This window comes from Ambystoma mexicanum, chromosome 5p (assembly GCF_040938575.1).
Source record: "Ambystoma mexicanum isolate Mex_15411 chromosome 5p, UKY_AmexF1_1, whole genome shotgun sequence".
NCBI classification, from domain to species: domain Eukaryota; kingdom Metazoa; phylum Chordata; class Amphibia; order Caudata; family Ambystomatidae; genus Ambystoma; species Ambystoma mexicanum.
The window spans coordinates 587,926,785-587,948,933 of record NC_090930.1 but is presented as its reverse complement, the minus strand read 5'-3'; the positions used below and the strand labels follow the sequence as shown (position 1 = coordinate 587,948,933).

The following is a 22,149-nucleotide window of genomic DNA, read 5'->3' as shown; positions in this document are numbered from 1 at the left end:
CACCCATTGCAGTTGTTTATTTGTTACACCCACGATCCTTGCAACTCTCTTCCTGGCAATCTGACCCCACTCATGACATGTTCCCAGCCTGTACAACGAGTCTTCTTCTGCCTACTTCTGCTCTGCATCATTTTCGAACTCCATAACAAGAAGAGGGCTTTCAGAGAAATGAGGCATTGTTATACAAAGCGTCTTGTGGGCACGGCGTACCTGTCCTTCGTGGTGGTTGCTGCGAGGAGGAATACAGTCTGTTGTGAAACGTTGAATGGAGGAACTTGTAGTGTTGGGCACCAACCCAAAACCTCCTGGTAGGAACAGGCAGGCACTGGATCAGCTCCCAACGCCACAGGGCGGTATTTCCCTGATTCACGCGTCGTCGGAACAGTGCATGCACTGACAGGGAAGACCACAATGAAAGTCCCGTTGATAGTAGGTGATATGCAAATTATATGATCCAGAAAGGAGTATTGGGAAGTTGCAGTTCCGGGATGCTGGGAGACCAAGGCAGAGAAAAGAGCAGAAGGAAGCAGGAATGGGAAAAGGTGTGGAACCCTAAACAGGAGAAGGAAAAAAACTGGGGATCAGGACCTATCAGGCAAGGGATGACCAAGAAGTAGAAATAAACTAGATGGAAAAGTCATGGGAAGCAAGTCGAAAGGGAAGGCAGGCAAGAAGCTCACAAGGAGTGCAGGATGGTGCAAGGCACAAATTAGAGCGAGGACACATTCAAAACAGTTAACCACGTTGAGACGCCAAGCACAACTGTGCAGCAAGCCCTAATAAACAATTGTGGACAGAAAGAGGCTTGCACAGCAAGTGGACTCGGTCGCAATGCCTGGAGGATTGCGCATGCGAAGAACACGGATGTCCGCACATGTAGGGATCCAAAACAATGGCAGTGCCCAGGGAGCTGGAGGTCAGGATAATCTGTGGCCGTGACCGGCAACAATGAGGTTTGACCCTCCACGATGGGGCCCGCCAGACCCAGAGACCACGTCTCTGTGGAGAAGTATGTGGCATGACAGGCATTCCCACATTATAATTCAGTGTCAGCATTTAGTGCAGCTATTACTTTTCATCAAATTGGCTAATTAAACACTTTTGCACACTTACCACCTGTATTAATTTAATTTATTTCATTGTTTAAGGTGCAGACCTAGCAGAGAGCAGCTGAGAACTGTACAGCCTGTGGGTAGCCAGTATTTGGGCTGGCATCTTTTAGCAGTAATGCAGTACTGTGAGTTGCAATCTGTGCGTCAGTCTGTGTGTCCCTCGGCATTAGTCCTTGGCCAAGTGGTATGGAAAAAGTCACATTTTCAAAGATTTTCCAAATCAGAGAATTGTGGCGGCATTCTGGGCTGATACGGGGATCAAGGTACAGAGGATAGGTGCGTATTCGCCCTACCGCCAAACCCCCAGTGGTATTAGCGCCGGATCATGAGTTTGGCGGAAATGGAATTCCCCATTCCCCACTGAGCCCATTCGGGAATGCCCCATTCCCCATTGGGCTCAATGGGGAATTTTCGCGCTCTTACCGCCGGCGGGAAATCAGAGCTGGGGAGAAATCTGCCGAAGCCCTGCTTTGGAGGACCCTTAAATCCGGCGGTAATAGCGTGACCGCCGTATTTAAGGGTTACCGCCAAACTCGTGATGAGGCCCTGTGTCAAAAAGAAATATCAGAATGGCTTCAGCACCATCTCTCTTCCCAGCTTCAACCCCACAAGGTCTAGAGTCTCCTAATAAACAAAGGATAGGTGATGGCACAGTTCTATCAGTCTTGCACACTTTGGCTTTGTGGGGTGCATTTCAAGGTCCCAAACAGAAGTCCCTGTCACCTAAATGGCAGGGATTTAAACACTGCAACAAAAACGGCCTGACTTTGCTTTTATTTTTAGCTGGAATGTCAGGCATTTAAACACTGCAACACAAATGGCATGGCTGTTGCTTTTCACATGAATGGCATGCATTTAAACACTGCAACAAACGTGGCTTAGCTTTTTCTTTTGTTTCATGTAAAGTTAAAGAGCTCTTTGGAAAGGGGCCTACCGATCATTATCAATGGACAAGCAGCTGTTTGATTTACAAAAGATGGGATAATCAAAGAAGCCCGTAACATGGAAAACAGTATTTTTCAACATTGAAAGCAAAAATGGCCTGCACATGGGTTTGCAAATAAAAATGGCTTTAAAAAGCCACAATAGAAAAGATATCACTGCTCACATAAAAATGTCAGGAAAGCAAAACACGATGTGTGGGCAATTTATATTATGTTTCACCCACCAAATCTCCAGTGACATGTGAAGAGACACTTAGTCTTCAGGGAAAACCTGTTCTGGCTGAGGGCAAAAACTTCACAAAGGAAAACTCCACTTCCAGCTGGATGTCACATCTCACATCTAATGAGTCCGCAATAAAATGTGGTGCTGATAAACAGTATGCTCAAGACTTGCTGACTGGAAAAGCAGGGACTTCAAGAGAAAGCCATCCTTGGCTGGAGCATGAATAAAAGATGTGAATTCTTGTTGCACCCACTTCAAAAGAGCACACACCAACTTCAAAGAGACTCATAAAACCCTCTGGTCACAGGCTGATCCAGGGAGACAGATGGCTATGGGGGATGAAGCGGAAATCCCATTTGCTGCACAGGAATACTCACAATTAATTTAAAAGAGTATTTTCATTATGGGCATTTTAAGCAGCAACCATAATGTGGGTTGATTTAATTTTTACACCATTTTTCATGTAATTTCCATGCGGGTTTGGGGGTATAAAATGCATCTACCTGTGACTGTGGGAACTCTAATGGCCAGTTAGATTAGTTTTCTGGCTGATCTGCACATGTTACAAATCTGAGAGTGGGTGCAAAATGAAATTAGGAATGTGCCTGGAAACTTACAAATTCATAACTGTTGTATATTTTATGAAAACGACAAAAATGTGACACATGGCCATGCTACATCGATGTTGCTCCAAACCCCTAAATCAATCCTGATGGGGGCATAGAGAGAGAGGGTAACTGTCCAATCCTAGCGGCAGCGATTATTGCAGGATACTGCCCCTAGATTGTAAAATTAGTAATTTCTGCTATATAAGGGGGACTGTACTAAGACTCAGGACAGACAAAAACCGGGGAAGACAAAAAAAGGAGGATAGAGAGAAGGCTGCTGAAACTTACCATCTTTCAGAGTGGAGTGACCAGATCCCTGCCCCATCTTTCCAGAGTGTCCTGAGATGCAGCTCAATTTCCGGAACCTTAAACAAATGCTTGCTATGTAAGTAGCAATAACCCCAGCCCTAAATTGCATAAATCCTTCATTCTTGTAGCATTGCATCCAATATTTCCCCTTTGAAAATTCCCCCATTGAAAGTTCCCTATTGAAAACCCGAATTGCCAGTGCATTTCAGTCCTCTCCCCATAGAAGAATTTCTTGTTTGCCCGTGTATCTCAGTCATCGCCCCATAGAAAAATCTCAACTCTTGTTTGCCTGTGTATGTTAGAAAATCCCCATTGAAAACCCCCTCATTTGTCTGTGTAAATCCTTAGTGTATTTTGTGAGTAAATCAATGTATTCCCCCATTGAATTTCACAGGATCAGGATTGGTGCAATTCAAAACCAGCAATCTTTTTCCCAGTGAGTTTATAATTGTTATAGTTATAAAGTGTTAATCCCCTTATGACCTGAGAAACAAATGTGTCCCTGTGTTAAAGTAAGCTTCAGTGTAAACACATTTCCATTTGCCACAGTTTTTTCCCTTTGCATTTGAATCTCCTAAAAAATGTTGTTTCTACTCTGTTTCTATTTTCCCTGTTGTGCCCATTAGTATTCTCTAAAACTCTACCTGTCTCCTAAGTGTAAGCAGTACACATTTTCTTCTATTCTATCCCCTAGCAGTTGGCAGAAATATTAAAAACCCCATTCTTCCATTGGTGCCCCAAAAACTGATTTTCCCCTGTTTTGCTGGCTCCCCATATTGTTTCTGTGGGCACCACATTAAAACTGTTATTCCCCTGTATGCTTACTCCCTGCCACTGCCTTCCATTCAAATTAATCACATCCAATTGAAGTTTGGTGTTTAAGTGGTGCAAGGGGAATAGCTTAATGCTAGTGCTATCATTGTGTGGTAAATTGTTCTTTTTCTGTTCTGCCATTAATAAAAGGAAAGTAACTGTGACAGGATATCTTAACCTGGTTGTTTTGTAGAGATGATTGCATTTTGTGTTGCCCAACATTAGTGGCTGTGGTAATTGGTTGATTTTCCTTTTGACAATAAATGAATACATTAATAAATATCTTATTGATACACAGCGGCCTGGTTCCTAGTTCATTGTGACACAGGGTGTTTGTGAAGGTTGGGTGCGCAACGGCTTGCAGCCATACTCAAAAAGAATCCATCGTATACTAAAGAAATAAGCATTTTATTGTGCGCCACATTCATTGCAGGGGAAGGAGTTTGCTGACTTGTGGATGCTGTGTAATAAACCGTGATAGCTTACTGGCACAGTTCAACAGTTCATTCTTTAGGCTTTCACTTTCTAGCAGTTTAATCCCTTTCTTAGGCCACACGTGCCTTGTCATCCATACTCAGTTCATATGTTCGCAATTTCTCACAGTTGTGCAAAGGATTCCCTCTGCCGGGCTTAAGCCTGCCTGGTTTCACTTTACCAAACAATTTCCTACAGTTTTGTACAGGTGTCCCTCTGCCGGGCTTGAGCCTGTCTTGTTCTTCGTGGGGGTTCCCTTCCCCATGTTTTATCTTAGATCTCTTTCACTGTTGAAGACTTTTGAAACTGTAAGGAATTTACATAGACCTCTGCATGACAACTTTGACCTCTCTTTCAATCTTCCTTCAATTCATAATCTTCTTTTGCAACACCAATGCCTCTTGGTACTTGTAGTTCATATATTGTTTCAAATGTCTTCTTGACCTTTTGCAAAATTCTTATATTTTACTTTTGCCCTCTTTGCGTGTTTCACATTTCACATATTTTATTTTCCTCTTATTTAACTTTCTTTCCTTTAATTTCTGCTTGTAATATCTTTCAAAAGTTCATAATATTTTAAAGAGACTTTTAAATGTGTGATTTCCTCTTGCAGGACCACTCTGCTACTCTGTATCCTTTTCTTTTAACAATTGCTCTCTTCATTCGCGTTTTATTATCCCTCAATTTGTCAGAAAGGTCAAGGAATGTGAGCGATGTTAGGAGCACATCCATGAATGCATCCTTTATTCACAAAGCAGTTTTCTCCACCTGTGTCTCTTTCCTCTGCCTGGTCAGCCTTCTTACATGCTACATATGAGGGAATGTGAAAAGCATACCTGTTTCTTTTCAGAGCGCTACCTGCATGCCAATACCAAGATACCTGGAATATTTTTTGTCTTTTTCTTAACATTCTCATTTCTGAAATAGGGTCTGTGATTGTATGCCCGATTGGTGTACACATGAAGTAGGTGTGTAATTGATGTTGATTGACCATTTAAGACCTGTCAACAGCAATCTGCATCCTGCACTCACCCACGTGGATGGTTGACCTCCTCCCTTGATCAGTGTTGTGTCAGATGACCAATGCATATCTTGGTCATGTGGCAGATATTTAGTTGTGCACAGTGGTGTGGGCTCGAAGCCATCCCACCTGCAGTGACCGGTCACTGAATGGTCTCACTGGAGCATTTTGTTTTTTATCACTGTGGAATAGGCTGCAGCGTAGTCAGCACTTTCTTGATGCTACTCTGCAGACAGATGAAGGGGATCCATAGCCAGTAGATAGCTTGAAGAAGGGGTGCCAACACTTGTGAGGAAAACCATACAGGGAATGCCCTCAGATGTGATCTTGAATGTGAGGTAAGAAGCAGGACTTCATCTCACCAGGAAATATAGCAAGAGCAAGAAAGCACAGGATACATGACTTCAGTCAGCTTCTTAACAACATGACATCATTTTCTTTAAATTTGCGTTATTTATTTATTTATTTTGGCTGCATACCTCTCATAGCAAATGCCTAATTGAATGTGAGCATGATCAGAGTTTGCATATTCAATAAATGTACTAAAAACATTCTTTGTGGTGCTTGTATATAGCACGAACGCCTCAGAATTATTTGTAAAGAAAATGCTGCAAAAGAGAAACAATGTTATAGAACACTTTGTAAGGAGAATAGTCAATCAAACATAAACATGTTCACTGATGTTTCAATTCATTTTACACTTTTTGTCTCAGTGAGCACAGTTCTCCGGTCTAATTTTGTCAATGTTTTGTGGCTACTCCCTCCCAGTGTCGCCTTTTGACGTCTGATCCTCTCATCGTCGCACGTATGTGTATGGCTGATGTCTTTTTGCAACCTTTTGCCTGTGTTCGATCCTACTTTGAACCCTATGGCTGCTTGGGCATCCTTTCGCATAACGACTGCATGCGCGGCACGCCCTCTTTCACTACTCCATTGCAATCCTGCTTTTGGGAGAGTTTGGCCAAACCTTTCAGTCGCCACTTGGATGAAGCTGATCTCCACTATGTCCCTCTTCTAAGGTGGATTTTTATGGGCCAGCAGCCCTTTCAGTCTTCCTGTGCTCTGTGACTCTTGCACTGTTCTTTCTCTCTCTTTCTTGCTCTCTCTCTCGCATGTGACTTCCTATCGTTATCACACATCACCCCATTTTGTGTGAGACTGCTTTTCACTTTTATTCACTATTTGTGAGGTTGTTTTAGTTCGTTGTGCGTGCGTATGTGAGTGATACACGCAGTGCATGGCCACAGGGCATCCACTCTGCCTTTATTCGCGATGCATGTAGTAAACATCGTCCACAACGAAAGACTGTGTTATATCAGTGGTAAACAATATCTATGTAATACAAACCGTGGCTGGCTTCTGCGCCACACAGTGCCCACCAAGTCAGCGCATAGAGTCGAAAGTCATTGGGTGCAGTAACTATTTGGCGTTATTTGAGAGGCAAGAAATCCCAGTCCTGTGGCTTGGGCCAGATCCCCCAGTCATACTCTCCCTTGGTCACCACTGCCTCTGTCCACCTTTCTGTTTTTGTGCTGTGCTATTTCTGCATCTTTCCCGCCACTTCTCTTTGGGTGTCCACTCAGGGTGCAGCATTGGGGAATCCTTTATGTTTCACACGGACACTCGTTTGAGTCCTATTTGTTTTTAGTGGTGTTCTCATATCGTATTTTTCTCCATTACCAAATCCTCCCTGCTGCTCACTACATTGCCCAGCACACCTCCCCTCCCCCTTCTCAGGACTTGGCGTGTTTCGGATTCCCAAGTGAATGTATGCCTGTCTTCTCAAGTTTCAGCCAGAGAGAAACAACGAGGAACGGGATAGCTGAAAAGTAAAGAATAGAATTAGGACCGACCCCAGAATACTCAGAACATATAGGGATTTCATTTCTGCACAATACCTGTAACCCACCACCTACCCAGCTCAGGAGGAGACCAGCTTACCCAGAAGATGGTGCAATACCATAGTGAATCAGGAAGGGGCACCTGTCCTGGATGGCACGAGGGAGCATCTAAAGGGGCGCAGAACAGTTCAGGTGTGATTTTCTGATTTCACCTTAGGTTGCAGAAGTCACACAATTCCAAGGAAGGAATCCAGGTAACATAAAATGAGTCCAGAGTCACAAAAATCCAGGAAAGAGAAAAACAATCTTCACCAAAACCTAAGGAATATCCAAAAGCAATCCACTGGGAAAAGCCAAGGTTCAGAAGCCATTTTACCAAAGTGCCAGAAAGATCCAGGGGCAATCCAAAGGGTGTAGCCAAGATCCAAAAGCCAGTTCACCAAAACATCAGTGGCAATCTAAGGGAAAAAGCTAAAGTCGCAAAAGCCAGAAAAATAATTCAAAAAGCACCAGAACGAAATGCCACTAGCAGGAAACGCAGAGAAGCACTTATATACAGTTACTGATTGGCAGTGTCATGTGCCCTGCCCGTGTCATTTGACAGGTCAGCTGAATTACAGAGCTCAGAGAGAGCGCCAACATGACCTGGTGTCCCCTAGTCGCCATGGCAACCTCCAGCTGAATCGTGGGAGTGTAAAATAATGGAGGCGCTGACTTCTGTACCCCTCGAGCCAAGGCAGTAGAAAATAATGGTGCGTCCGCTGCGTACTGTGCACTGAGCGAACACCACAGGAGGTAGTGGTATGCCACTGTGCCGTCACCGGTAAGTGCATGACAGGACTAGATCAACAGAATAATATTCTGGGATGTAGCAGCAACAACACTTTGGACACGCTCCCACAAACGGTGTTCTATGAACTTGCATAAACTGCTGTCCACGTCAGTTGAATTTCATCTTTCTGGTCAGAAGTTATGCATTTAGTAGTACCTGGTGCATGGATGCCAGATAAGCCGATATTTCAGGAGAGCTGATCATGGCTTCCCCGACAGCCTAAACACTCCTCCTTCCGCCATCCTACATCTGTTTACCTGCTGGCCAGCACTGCACTCCTTCTCCCCACCCGTCAAGAGGCCACCATGCAGAGTACCAAGGAAGCCCTCCTCAGTGCCACTTGCATCGCCATGTTGGCCCTTCTAGTTTGGGCTAATCTTTCACTTTATCTTTCATGGACAGGCGCAGTACAGGGCGTGCCAATCAATCAAGAAAGAGCTCCCTAATCCCCCAAAAAAATCCACTTTTAGCACTGGCATAACAAGCTGGGAGCTTATAACAGTAACCCCTGCATTCTGAGTTTGCTTAACTGGAATTTGCCCTAACATCTTGTTTGAGCTCTCGTTTTGCTTGGGCCCACAATGTTTTGGGTTATCAAACGGGTCATGACCCTAAAAGTAAAAACATTAGTTGATTGATAGTTGCTGTTGCTTATCAGGAATAATAGCTCCGCAACGCTAGTAAATAGACTTGCATTAGGAAAGGTTTCTGTGAAAATATAGTTTCAATGATCTCACTTATGGTGTCACCAATAATAGAAAAACTATTTACTCTGTATGTTACCAACAATTATATCATTAGTTAATATGGACACAGCTACCCAGTGACTGCCTCTAATGTATCTTTCTCTCACCTTTGCACTCATTCAGTTACATAGTTTATCAGTCACTCACTTAATCGTTTTGCAACTCATCTAGTCATTCATTCACTCGCTCCATCACTGACACATTTGCTCACTAAGTTGTCTAGCAACACCCCCAACCATTCTTGCATTTCCCTAGTGGTCCCACGACCACTCAACGTTCACTTAATGAGCCTCACACTCATCCAGCTGTTAATTTCACATCCAAACCCTCACTCATCAACTATCATACCCCTCGTTTCCATTCAACCATTCATTCACCCATTCATTATCTTACATCTTCAATCGGCTCTTGCCCAAACTCTCTCACAACCACTGACCCACTAATCCCATCCTTCATCTAATAGTCATTGCCCTTAACATGACTGCAGTGCATTATTATGCACTCTTGCAAAGTGTCATTTATGATAACCGGAACTGTGCAGAAGAGGTGTACAATATGTAAGGGTGCAGCAAGAGGAAACTCACACACAGGTCTCATATAGGTTGCTATAGACTTTTATTTGTAATGAAAAGAAAAAGAAAACATACCCCTCTCTATATCTATGAGGGATTTCCCTGCCTCAACTAAAGTGCTAATGAGTCTGTCAGGATGTCTTACCAACTTATGAGTCCACCGTCTTGTGTCAAAATGTTTTATCTCTGTCCCTTACACTTATAACATAACTAAACTGTTGTACCAAAGTTCTTGGTGCAGGAGAATGACTCCCTCTGACTGGACTACTGACTTCCCCTTGGTTCCAGTTTTGATCCTAATTCCAGGATGATTTGCCAGGAGAATTACTCCCTTCTCCTGGCCCCTTGTCAGTTTTGGTTTTCCCAGTTTACAATACCAGAGGGAAGGCCCCCCTTCCCCTGATCTTCCTTAGGTTCTAGAACCTTATTTACAATAGCAGAGGGAATGATTCCCTTCTCCTGGCCGTTCTTTAGGTTCTATTTCACACTTCACAACACCAGCAGGGAATGACTCCTGTCCCCTCTCAACGGCTATATTTCACAGTTCACAACACCAGGGGTAATTACACCCTTCCCCTGGCCTTTCTTTGAAAACAAAGACCCAATTGTGATAAGGGCCCCCGACCTTGGTTTCTCATCTTTCTCCAGTTGTACTTGGCATACTCTCCTGCCAAGTGCTATGACATGAAAAGGGATTTGTTATTTTATCTCGTGGGTGTGGGTCCCAGAACCGTACTATTTTATGATTTGTTTGTGGCAGACCTGCTTCACTCTCCTGCCAGGTACTACCGCAAAGAAAACGTCCAATGTGCTCTTTTTCACTATTTACTTTGGGTGTGGTTTGTGACCAACCACTGTGCCGAGGAAAATGATTCCTGATGCTCTCTTCTCATTTTTGCTCTCAGTGGTGGTCTGTGACCAACCACTGTGCTGAGGAAGATTATTCCTAATGCACTCTTTCTCACTCTGGTTCTTAATTGTGGTCTGCGACCTACCACTGTGCCGCTGAAGATTATTCCTGATGCAATCTATCTCACTCTTGTTCTCAATTGTGGTCTGTGACCAACCAAGGTGCAGAGAAAGATTATTCCTGATGCACTCTTTCTCACCCTTAACTAGGATTCTAGTCTGACTTTCTTTCTCTCTCTCTTCACTGGATCTCTGCGGGGCAGCAGGTCTTCATTTGCACTGCTCTTATCTACTTTTGGTGATCCTGCACGACTCTGCGGCAGTGTCTTGTTGTCGGCTACAGTGTTGTTTTCTGGACAACTAGTCTACCCACTCCGGGTCATGCTGCTCTCTTTTGGCCCCCAGTTCTGCTTCGGAGTGGCTCCATGCCACTGGGACAAGGGTTCCCCTTGCAGCTTCCTGGCTTGGGGAGTAGGTTGCTTGCGACTTCATTGACATTCACAAGTTGAACTTCCCGGGCTGGACTGTCTCTCCTGATGGTTCACTGGCACCCTTTATGAAGTCCTTCCTCTATTTTTATATCAGCTTGTTGCAATTGTTGGCATAATATACTTAGTCCCTTTTCAGTGTCTTTGGCCTTTCGATCAGTATTTGTCTGTGCCTCCTCTTCGTCCCAGTACTTCCAGTATTACTCTACCTTGCGTAGTCTGTAGATCTACATACATACATGGGTAGGATTGGAGTAGAACTGGGACTTACAGGGTGGGGAGGTGTGTGGTGTGGGGAATAAAGGGTTATTATACCAAGTCTCCCTTGGATGTTCATCCATAACCATAGAGGGGGAGTCTCTCCCCATGAGATACTCCTGCTGGGTACCACCCGCAGGGGGACTATCTGGTAGCGACCACACCTACCTGGCCACATGGGAAGGGGCTCCCCCTCGGGGAGAAGTGACGACATCCAAGTATTCAGTCTCAAATCGCAGAACTCAGTGAGTGGTGTACTTAAAAAATAGTGTCCTTTGATATAGACATCAATCCCGGCGTGACTTGGGGTGTCAAATCGTGTTCTTGTCATATTACTGCTTGAACTTCCTTGTTTTAAGTTAAAACATATAACTGTAGCTGTATATGCTAATTCTGCCAGTATAAGTACCATGTTCCAGTATAAAGAATAATATGCCAAAATCCCTAGCCTGGAAAAATGTTTTAATGTAGCTAGATCCTTAAGTGAATACCATGTGGCATTTGATCGTCTTATTGCATTGTACTGGTTGTGTCAGTGTTTCTTGGGGGAAAACGAATCGGGTGTTATTTTCTAAAAATAGGCAATTGCATGCAAGGGATCACTAACAAATCAATGCCAGTCCATTGAAAGCAATTTTCCACATGGCTCTGATGTAGAGCAAAACAGGGATGAAGGATGAAACAGGCAAAATCACATTTACATTTTTGTTTTGTTCTGTGTTTTGAAACAAAACAAAACATAAAGGTCTTCTTCCATTTACATATGATGGAGAGCAAGGCTTCCACAGGAATTTATGTGTTTATTGACAGCATGAAAATGACACGCTAGTGTAAAATCAGGGGGTTTTGTAAGTGGAGTGGGAAGGCATGGATGAAGCAAATATCCTATGCTTAACCACGTCTGCAATATACTGCAAAGAAAGAAGCAACGACAATCACGTTACATGTGCACGCAGTGACCCTGTGGAGGCACCTAGGCAGTCGAAATGTCGGGGCCCCCACTCACAAACGTTCTCCTAATAAGTTTTTCATTTTCTGCACTGCTTTATTTTGATGCGTTGTCGCAGGACCCCTAAAAGAATTGGGCCCATAGGCCGGTGCCTACTTGGCCTAATGGGTAATCTGGCACTGTGTGCATGTCCAAGATGCACGCAGTGCTCAGTACGTGAGTGAGGAGACCCATCCAGTGTCCTATGGCGCACCGGGCTAGAGAGGAACACTGCCCGGAGTGTAGGACGCATACAAGGCAGGCCACATTCTGCAACCCTCTCTTGAAGCATTTACCAGCATCTCCCCCAGTAGTACCGAGCTGGAAAGATCAACACATCTTTCTCTCTTGTTGCAGAACCTGGTGAAGAATTTGCCGGAGCAGAAGGAGCTCAGTGCCTTGGCGCAGCTGAAGGACGAATATGAGGACTTGTGTGAACCTGAGCAGTTCGGAGTTGTGGTAGGTGTTCTGTCAGCAAAAGTCATTGTCTTGGTGGGTGTCTGTCTCCAGAAGTGGAGGGGAAGGAAAGCCAATTTAGCAACTCATACATTTGTTTCACCATTAGTTTAGCTACATGCACCGCAACCTGTACACATTACATCTCTGAAGCCTATGGTTTAGTGGCGCTATAGAAAAAATACAGATAGATAGATATATAGATAGGTAGATGGGTAGATAGACATACAGACAGCCAATCCGGTTCAGGTGGTTCATATTCTCTGTCACAGAGTGGCCAAACAAGGGGAACGAAGGGCCCGATAAACGCACTCCATTCGGGCCACTTGCTAAGCAGTACCATTCTCTTTGGATAGTGCCAGCAATGTATAATGAGCAGCCCTTGTTCATAAGGAGCTTTTTATACCATTGCCGATCGTGTATCGGTATGCTGATTGAAGTAGAGTGGTGTTGATAAATAATATAGAGATTGGGGTGCTCTTTAAAGCACTTGCCAGGTTGTATTTATGCGCCACCACTGGGTAATTCGTTTTCCTCTTAGCCAGCTCAGCATTTTCTGAATATCTGCCGCAGGTTAGGGCCATTACAATGCTAAAGGGTGGAATACTTATGAGGAATACACTACCATGTGTCACTTACATGCTCCGTTTGGAATAGTTTAAACATTTAATTTAGTTTCCATTTCTTTTCTAAATACTATGCAGGGTTTATTAAGAACTGTGACTTTGTTACAATACGACTTTATTTATTTTATTTTATTGTGCGTTTGCAAGGCGCTTGTACATAAAGAAATTGTGTTTGAAAGCGCCCACAGTGCTAAGGAGAGGGAACATGGGAACAAAGTCAAATAGAATAAACTGATGAACAGGAAAGGGGCGGTCCTGCTAGGCCTTGTGAGTATTCAGAACGTGAAAGTGCAGGGAGAGAGAGAAGGGACAGGGAAGGGGGTAAGTGCTAGGAGATCACAGAGGGAAGTGCAAGGAGTCAGTTGTGTGCCACAGTAAGTGCCTGTCAGAGATTGCTTGGTACAGAGTGATCACCTGCCAATGATAAGTACAGGCCTGTGAGAACACAAGCCAGTGGGTGCGCGAAGGCAAGTGCTGGGATGGGGCTGAGAGCGATTGGGCGGAAGGCCGGGACCCCGAAGGACACATAAGGGCCTAGGCCACCAATCTCAGCGACTGTGGGGTGTTAGGATGGGAGTGAGAGGGGGGTAGTAGGAGGTGAAGAGGAAAGTCTTGAAGAGCTGCCGGAATTTGAGGAGATCCGGCTCAAGAACGGGAGGCAGCATAGGCTGTTCCAAAGGAGGGAGGCAGCGGAGGAGAGAGATCTGCCACCAGCTTACTACTTAGAAAAGCACCTGACACACAGATCAGGAGAAGCATACAAATCTGGACAGAGAGTATTTGGTAAGCAAGTCAAGCATTCACACATGTAGGATGTTTCTGCAGGGAACTATGTACATGCTTGCTCACTTTGTTTCACAAAATGGTAATATATGATCGCACCATGGTGGGAAACAATGTAGGCAAATGCAATTTAATTACCAATGTTTATAAACACCAAGGGTGACAAGAGAAGACCATTTTGACTCCCAATCCTTGCCCCTGAGCCACGAGGACATCTTCAATCTCCTTCCTCTAAAATGGCCACCTACAACACTATCCTGGTGTCGTGTCTGGTTGAATAGCAACCCTCCAAGCACACCGACATACGCAGCAAGGAAAGCCGGAGGCGGAAGCCGGCCCACCACGCCTAAGGGCCTCTTAGGCAAAGGGCCCTTCCTGTCTGCCCCTCAACTTCACTTCGATCAGGGCAGGAGCCCTGCAACAGCAGCTGTGGTCTCCCACGTGCTGCCGGCATCGTTTCGTGCTGCAGGAGCAGCTAGGATTTCTAGATCGTGGCCGTGATGCACCCACGCTGCATCTGTTGCTATATCTGCCTGCAAAAGGTGTTCTGAAACACCGTGGCACCCAGGCACCGTGGTCTGGTCATCTGCGCCACTCTGCCTCCCAATCCTTGCCCATGAGCCACAAGGACATCTTCAATCACCTTCGTCTAAGATGGCCGCCTACAACACTGTCCTGGCATCATGTATGGTTGCCTAGCAACCCTCCAAGCACACCGACATACGCAGCGAGGAAAGCCAGAGGCGGAAGCCGGCCCACCATGCCTAAGGTCCTCTTAGGCAAAGGCCCCTTCCTGTCTGCCCCTCAGCTTCACTTTGATCAGGGCAGGAGCCCTGCAACAGCAGCTGTGGTCTCCCACGCGCTGCTGGTGTCGTTTCGTGCTGCAGGAGCAGCTAAGATTTCTAGATTGCCGCCGTGATGCACCCGCACTGCATCTGTTGCTATATTTGCGTGCAAAAGGTGTTCTGAAGCACCGTGGCACCCAGGCACCGTGGTCTGGTCATCTGCGCCACTCTGCCTCCCAATCCTTGCCTCTGACCACGAGGACCTCTTCAATCACCTTCCTTCAAGATGGCCGCCTACAACAAAATCCTGGCATTGTGTCTGGGTGCCTAGCAACCCTCCAAGCACACCGACATATGCAGCGAGGAAAGCCGGAGGTGGAAGCCGGCCCACCATGCCTAAGGCCCTCTTAGGCAAAGGGCCCTTCCTGTCTGCCCCTCAGCTTCACTTTGATCAGGGCAGGTGCCCTGTAACAGCAGCTGTGGTCTCGCATGCGCTTCCGGCGTCGATTTGTGCTGCAGGAGCAGCTAGGATTTCTAGATCGCCGCCGTGATGCACCCACGCTGCATCTGTTGCTATATTTGCCTGCAAAAGGTGTTCTAAAGCACCGTGGCTCCCAGACACCATGGTCTGGTCATCTGCGCCACTCTGCCTCCCAATCCTTGCCCCTGAGTCACAAGGACATTTTCAATCACCTTCCTCTAAGATGGCCGCCTACAACACTATCCTGGCGTCATGTCTGGTTGCCTAGCAACCCTCCAAGCACACCGACATAGGCAGCGAGGAAAGCCGGAGGCAGAAGCCGGCCCAGCACGCCTAAGGCCCTCTTAGGCAAAGGCCCCTTCCTGTCTGACCCTCAGCTTCACTTCGATCAGGGCAGGCGCCCTGCAACAGCAGCTGTAGTCTCCCATGCGCTGCCGGCGTCGTTTCGTGCTGCAGGAGCAGCTAGGATTTCTAGAGCGCCGCCGTGATACACCCGTGTTGCATCTGTTGCTATATCTGCCTGCAAAAGGTGTTCTGAAGCACCGTGGCACCCAGGCACCGTGCTCCAGTCATCTGTGCCACTCTGCCTCCCAATCCTTGCCCCTGAGCCACGAGGACATCTTCAATCTCCTTCCTCTAAAATGGCCGCCTACAACACTATCCTGGTGTCGTGTCTGGTTGAATAGCAACCCTCCAAGCACACCGACATACGCAGCAAGGAAAGCCGGAGGCGGAAGCTGGCCCACCACGCCTAAGGCCCTCTTAGGCAAAGGGCCCTTCCTGTCTGCCCCTCAGCTTCACTTTGATGAGGGCAGGAGCCCTGCAACAGCAGCTGTGGTCTCCCACGCACTGCCGGTGTCGTTTCGTGCTGCAGGAGCAGCTAAGATTTCTAGATTGCCGCCGTGATGCACCCGCACTGCATCTGTTGCTATATTTGCGTGCAAAAGGTGTTCTGAAGCACCGTGGCACCCAGGCACCGTGGTCTGGTCATCTGCGCCACTCTGCCTCCCAATCCTTGCCTCTGACCACGAGGACCTCTTCAATCACCTTCCTTCAAGATGGCCGCCTACAACAAAATCCTGGCGTTGTGTCTGGTTGTCTAGCAACCCTCCAAGCACACCGACATATGCAGCGAGGAAAGCCGGAGGTGGAAGGGGGCCCACCATGCCTAAGGCCCTCTTAGGCAAAGGGCCCTTCCTACTCTGCCCCTCAGCTTCACTTTGATCAGGGCAGGTGCCCTGTAACAGCAGCTGTAGTCTCCCATGCGCTGCCGGCGTCGTTTTGTGCTGCAGGAGCAGCTAGGATTTCTAGATCGCCTCCGTGATACACCCGCGTTGCATCTGTTGCTATATCTGCCTGCAAGAGGTGTTCTGAAGCACCGTGGCACCCAGGCACCGTGGTCCAGTCATCTGTGCCACTCTGCCTCCCAATCCTTGCCCCTGAGCCACGAGGACATCTTCAATCACCTTCCTCTAAAATTGCCGCCTACAACACTATCCTGGCATTGTGTCTGGTTGCCTAGTAACCCTCCAAGCACACCGACATACACAGCGAGGAAAGCCAGAGGCGGAAGCCAGCCCATCACGCCCAAGGCCCTCTTAGGCAAAGGCCCCTTCCTGTCTGCCCCTCAGCTTCACTTCGATCAGAGCAGGAGCCCTGCAACAGCAGCTGTGGTCTCCCACGCGCTGCCGACGTCGTTTCGTGCTGCAGGAGCAGCTAGGATTTCTAGATCGCCGCTGTGATGCACCCGCGCTGAATCTGTTGCTATATTTGCCTGCAAAAGGTGTTCTGAAGCACCGTGGCACCCAGGCACCGTGGTCTGGCCATCTGTGCCACTCTGCCTCCCAATCCTTGCCCCTGAGCCACAAAGACATCTTTAATCACCTTCCTATAAGATGGCCGCCTACAACACTATCCTGACGTCCTGTCTGGTTGCCTAGCAACCCTTCCAGCACACCGACATAGGCAGCGAGGAAAGCCGGATGCGGAAGCCGGCCCAGCACGCCTACGGCCCTCTTAGGCAAAGGGCCCTTCCTGTCTGCCCCTGTGCGCACCTGCGCTACGGCATTGGGACACTGCTCCACTACCTTCTCCCTTGCTTGCTGTCGAATTCCCTCGAGTCGCTGACTCCGCTCATCCATAAACTGGGCAAGGCTCTTGAGGTGCATCTAGTACCATCATATAGTAGAACCAACACATGTGCCGTACTACCCTGCTCCACCTACCTCAACTCTAAATATTAAGCCACCCTACACCTATGAGGTCTACATACTGCTCAGAGCAACTACATTGCCAACATCAGTCCCCTTGTTCGATTATGATCACTGCGCTAACACCTGCTCTAAACCCGCACGTATCGCTGCTTGCCACCCCCGTGGCAGTCTAGCATGACACTAACCTGATTCTGACCTATGTCAGCCTACATACAGCCCCACTACTGCGTGTTCTTTACTGTGTGCTTGCTACATTTGATTTGTGCCACTCGCTGGTCCGCCATTGCGAGCCAGTTTATGTCTGCCATACTTGAATCGTGCCATATTTGATTTGTGCCTTATTTGATTTGTGCCACCCACTCGCTGGTCTACAAATGTGAGCTAGTTTATGTCTGCATCACTTGATTTGTGCCATATTTGATTTGTGCCTTATTTGATTTGTGCCACCCACTCACTGGTCTACAATTGTGAGCCAGTTTATGTCTGCCATACTTGATTTGTGCCATATTTGATTTGTGCCACCCACTCGCTGGTCTACAATTGTGAGCCAGTTTATGTCTGCCATACTTGATTTGTGCCATATTTGATTTGTGCCACCCACTACCTGGTCTACAATTGTGAGCCAGTTCATGTCTGCCATATTTGAGTTACTCTGACATAGTGAACCTATTTATGCTTGCCTAGCATTCACACTTAGAACCTCCACACACATACTGTATTATTGCATTGTTTTGACTTTTTACTGCTTGACTACACCACCGAACAAACACATCTGCTCCGCCTTAGCAACCGCACTTTACCTAACCCATTTGTCAGGCCTCTCGTGTCACGACATGCTGCCGCGGTCCCTTGCCAGCATTTTCCTCATCCACCTAGTCATTATAGGGTACCCAGTCAATGCACACTGTGCCCCTTTCACCAGCACCGCTGGGATTCCCTATCACCTCTCTAGTACATATTCCTTCACTATGCTCCACAGAACAACACCACTGTCCCACCTCCTTTCCCCCCCCACACACATACAAATAACACCTTAACTAACCCCATCATTAACAACTCCTCCAACCCCTAACTCAATGAACTTGCCTTGTGGCTCCAACATTTCGCCTCAAAACCTACACCTAATCAACCTTGCTCACTCCTACTCTGGAATGCCAGACTTGCATCCAGACTGCCTCGCATACCCTGTGCCCAGCGCCACCACACTACCAGTTCTCGGCCATCAACACAGACCATACCAGAACACCCCACGACTCCCCCCACCAAAGAACTTAAGGGAGCCCTCATCAATGCCAGATCCCTCACTGCCCATGCCCATGATATCACTGACCTCATCGCTACCCAGAACCTCAACTTCATCGCCATCACGGAAACCTGGATACATGCCGCCTCAGGCCCACTCTTGGCCCTCGCCATTCCTGATGGCTACTCTATACTTAGAAACGACCGCCAGTCCAACCTTTCCAAAGGGGGCGACGTCGCATTTATACATAGGGACAACATCAATATGAGACTTATCCCCAACACCCAATTCAGCTCGGCCGAATCTCTATCAGTGAAACTTTCATTATTGCCAACCAACACAGCTTCACTACACCTCATTTACAGACCACCAGGACCCCTCACCTCCTTCGCAGAGGACATTACGACCATCCTGACCAATAACACTAAGCCTAACTCACAAGTGCTGCTATTAGGAGACATCAACCTTGACCTATCTGACCCTAAGGATCTCATGGCCACCGAAGTTGCTAGCATTTTATCTAACTTAGGCTTCCAACAACGCATCCTCGAACCCACACATAACAAAGGAAGAACGCTTGACTGGATCGTAGACCTAAACTGCAATACATCGATAAGCTCTAACTCCGCTTGTGCCTGCTCCGATCACCACATCATTTTCTTTCACTTACCAGCCACCAATCCTTGCCCCAAACCTACTATATCCCCCTCTATTCCCACCAGGAATAAAAAGGATATCACTAGGGACAAGTTACTCCCGCTTATCCTACCCATTCTGAACAAATGTGCGGCACTGCACAACGACCCCACTGTTTTAGTGGACACTTTCAACCAAACTTTTCTCAAAGCTTTTGACACCATAGCCCTGCTTAAACTACGGAAAGCCAAACAACAAGCTCACCTGAACTTGTGGTTTACTCCGCAACTTAGAGCCCTGTGTAAAGAAAAACGTAAGGCGGAAACACTCTGGAAAAGTCTTCCCTGTGCCTCCAACAAAGACAACCTCTTCATCGCATCCCTTAACTATAAGGAAGCGATCATACAGGCAAAAAAAGAGATTTACAACCAGCGCATCTCGCAAGCTGATTCCAACACGAAGGAGTTATTCAGAATTCTCAAAGAATTAGAATCCCCTTCCCCATACCAGATACTTGCAGCAAAGAGAGCTCATGGTGTAATAATATCCCAAACGCTCTTCTTTCCAAAATAACCACCTTACAAGCCAAAATCAATGCCAAACAAATCTCCCTCCTTACGTCTTCCCTTATTAAATTCCCTGCACCTAAAACTTCCATAACCTTCACCCAGCCTCCATTTAGCTTTACACCCCTCACCATCCCAGAGGTTGAAAAAATCATTAGTAACCTTAAACCTTCCAATTGCCAAGGTGACTCCTGCCCTGCACCTATCATTAAGGAATCGGCTCATGACCTCGCTCCCTTCATTACCACCTTCATTAATTCCTCATTTCACTCTGGAATCGTCCCCAACAATCTGAAGGACGCATGGGTCATCCCTCTGCTGAAAAAACCTACATTGGATCCATCCATACCTACCAACTTCAGACCAATCACCACAGTCCTGTTCCTTCTAAAAATCTTAGATAGAGCTGCCTACCTTCAGATACAGAAGTATCTGGAGACCAACAATCTACTCGGCACAAGATAATCTGGCTTCAGACCTTAGCATGGGACAGAAACAGCCCTATTAGAGCTCAAAACGCAAATTGAGGCCTTAAAAGTCAATGGCAAACTAGCCCTCCTACTACTCCTGGACCTCTCTGCAGCTTTCGATTTGGCCAATCACCAAATCCTCTGCCAACATTTGAAATCGGCTGCCCACTTCTAGGAAAAAGCCACTAATTGGATTAGCTCCTTCCTGGATAATTGACACATGAGAGTATTCTCACCTACCTCATTGGCTGATCCATCCCCGGTCCCTTGTGGAGTTCCACAAGGGTCGTGGGTATCTCCTACACTTTACAATGTATTTACCAAACCTTTGTTTGATGTGTTTGACTATCTGGGTGTCACCTACACCAACTATGCTGATGACACCCAGATACTCATCCCTATCACTGGTGACTACATTGCAGACTCCAAAGCTCTGAACGACATCTACCAAGTTGTCCAAGCCTGGATGGCACAACACGAGCTCTGTCTCAATGACGACAAGACAGAGCTCCTCATCCTTGGCACCCAACAAAAGCTCAATAAGCTTGACCCTTCGTTCAGCACCTTCAATATCGATGGTAACTCCATCAAAGTGGTCAAAGAGACTAAAACCTTAGGAATCTACCTTGATTCTACACTTTCCCTAAATAGACAAACTAATGCATTCGTTGCTGCCTCTGCCTACATGTGCAAGTTGATCACAGCTTGCCGCCCATTCCTCTCCACTCAGAACTGTATTATCCTTGCCAGGACACTGGTTATGTCCAAACTTGATTACTGCAATGCACTCTATCAAGGTACCAACCAACGCAACCTCAACAAACTCCAGATCACCCAAAACAATGCTATTAGAGCGACCCTCAACATTCCCAGATCTGCACATATCACTGAAACTAAGAAGAGCCTACACTGGCTCTCAGTTGCCAAAAGGATATCACTCAAATCCCTGGCTCTTACTCGGAAATGTGTAAAAAACCAGGCCCCCATCTACCTAGCCACCCGCTTCTCTCAGTATACTCCTTCACGGTCACTCAGATCTGCCCAAGCACACTGCCTTACGATCTCCAGATTCAAGCTACAGACAGCCGGTGGTGTCAGCTTCCCAGTCCTTGCTGCCAAACTCTGGAACTCACTGCCTCTCACCATCAGAACCCTGCCTTCCCCAACCTTATTCAAACACAAAGCCAAGCTCTGGCTATCCGCTACATCTGACCTACTTCCGCCTCAAGCCATCTGATCCTGCAATACCAACTAGCCGGCTAACACCCTGCCCGCCAACCTGTACTGTCTTGTACTTTACTGCCTTGTGAATTTTATCTGTTTGATTGTAACTGTATTCTTGCCATTCATGTACCTATGTGCCATAAGATATGCACCCGGTTGCCCTCGGGCCTGGTGCGCTATACAAATAAATAAAGTACAAATACTTTCTCAGTCAAGAAACTCAAAGTAGAGCTATTTTCCGGAGCTCTGCCAGAAATGTGGCTGCTTGCTATCGTGGGCCTCACCTTCTATACTGATGTTTAGTAAAGGTCAGATCTACTGAAGACAGTTCAGTAATGACTCTTAGCAACAATCTCCTGGCTGGGCAAACTGTGGTGCATGACCATTTGAGTCAGAATAGAGATTGTAAATGACCCTTTAGTTCCATACAAGAGTTATCATGACTGACGTGGGCCAAAAAATGAAAATCCTCACAGGTTCTGAACAGCCTAATTAATACAGTACAAGCACTTTGGTACAAAATATTTT

At 46.6% G+C, this 22,149-nt stretch overlaps 1 protein-coding gene across 4 annotated transcripts in view; it reads left to right on the top strand.

The window, feature by feature from the left end:
* DIAPH2 (diaphanous related formin 2) overlaps positions 1-22,149 on the top strand; it is a 5,141,990-nt gene that overhangs the window by 2,582,715 nt on the left and 2,537,126 nt on the right. For all 4 annotated transcript variants that reach the window (XM_069612994.1, XM_069612992.1, XM_069612991.1 and 1 more), the window contains one exon: positions 12,496-12,597. In XM_069612994.1, the coding sequence (XP_069469095.1) occupies positions 12,496-12,597 (102 nt within the window). The remainder of the gene's footprint in view (positions 1-12,495; positions 12,598-22,149) is intronic.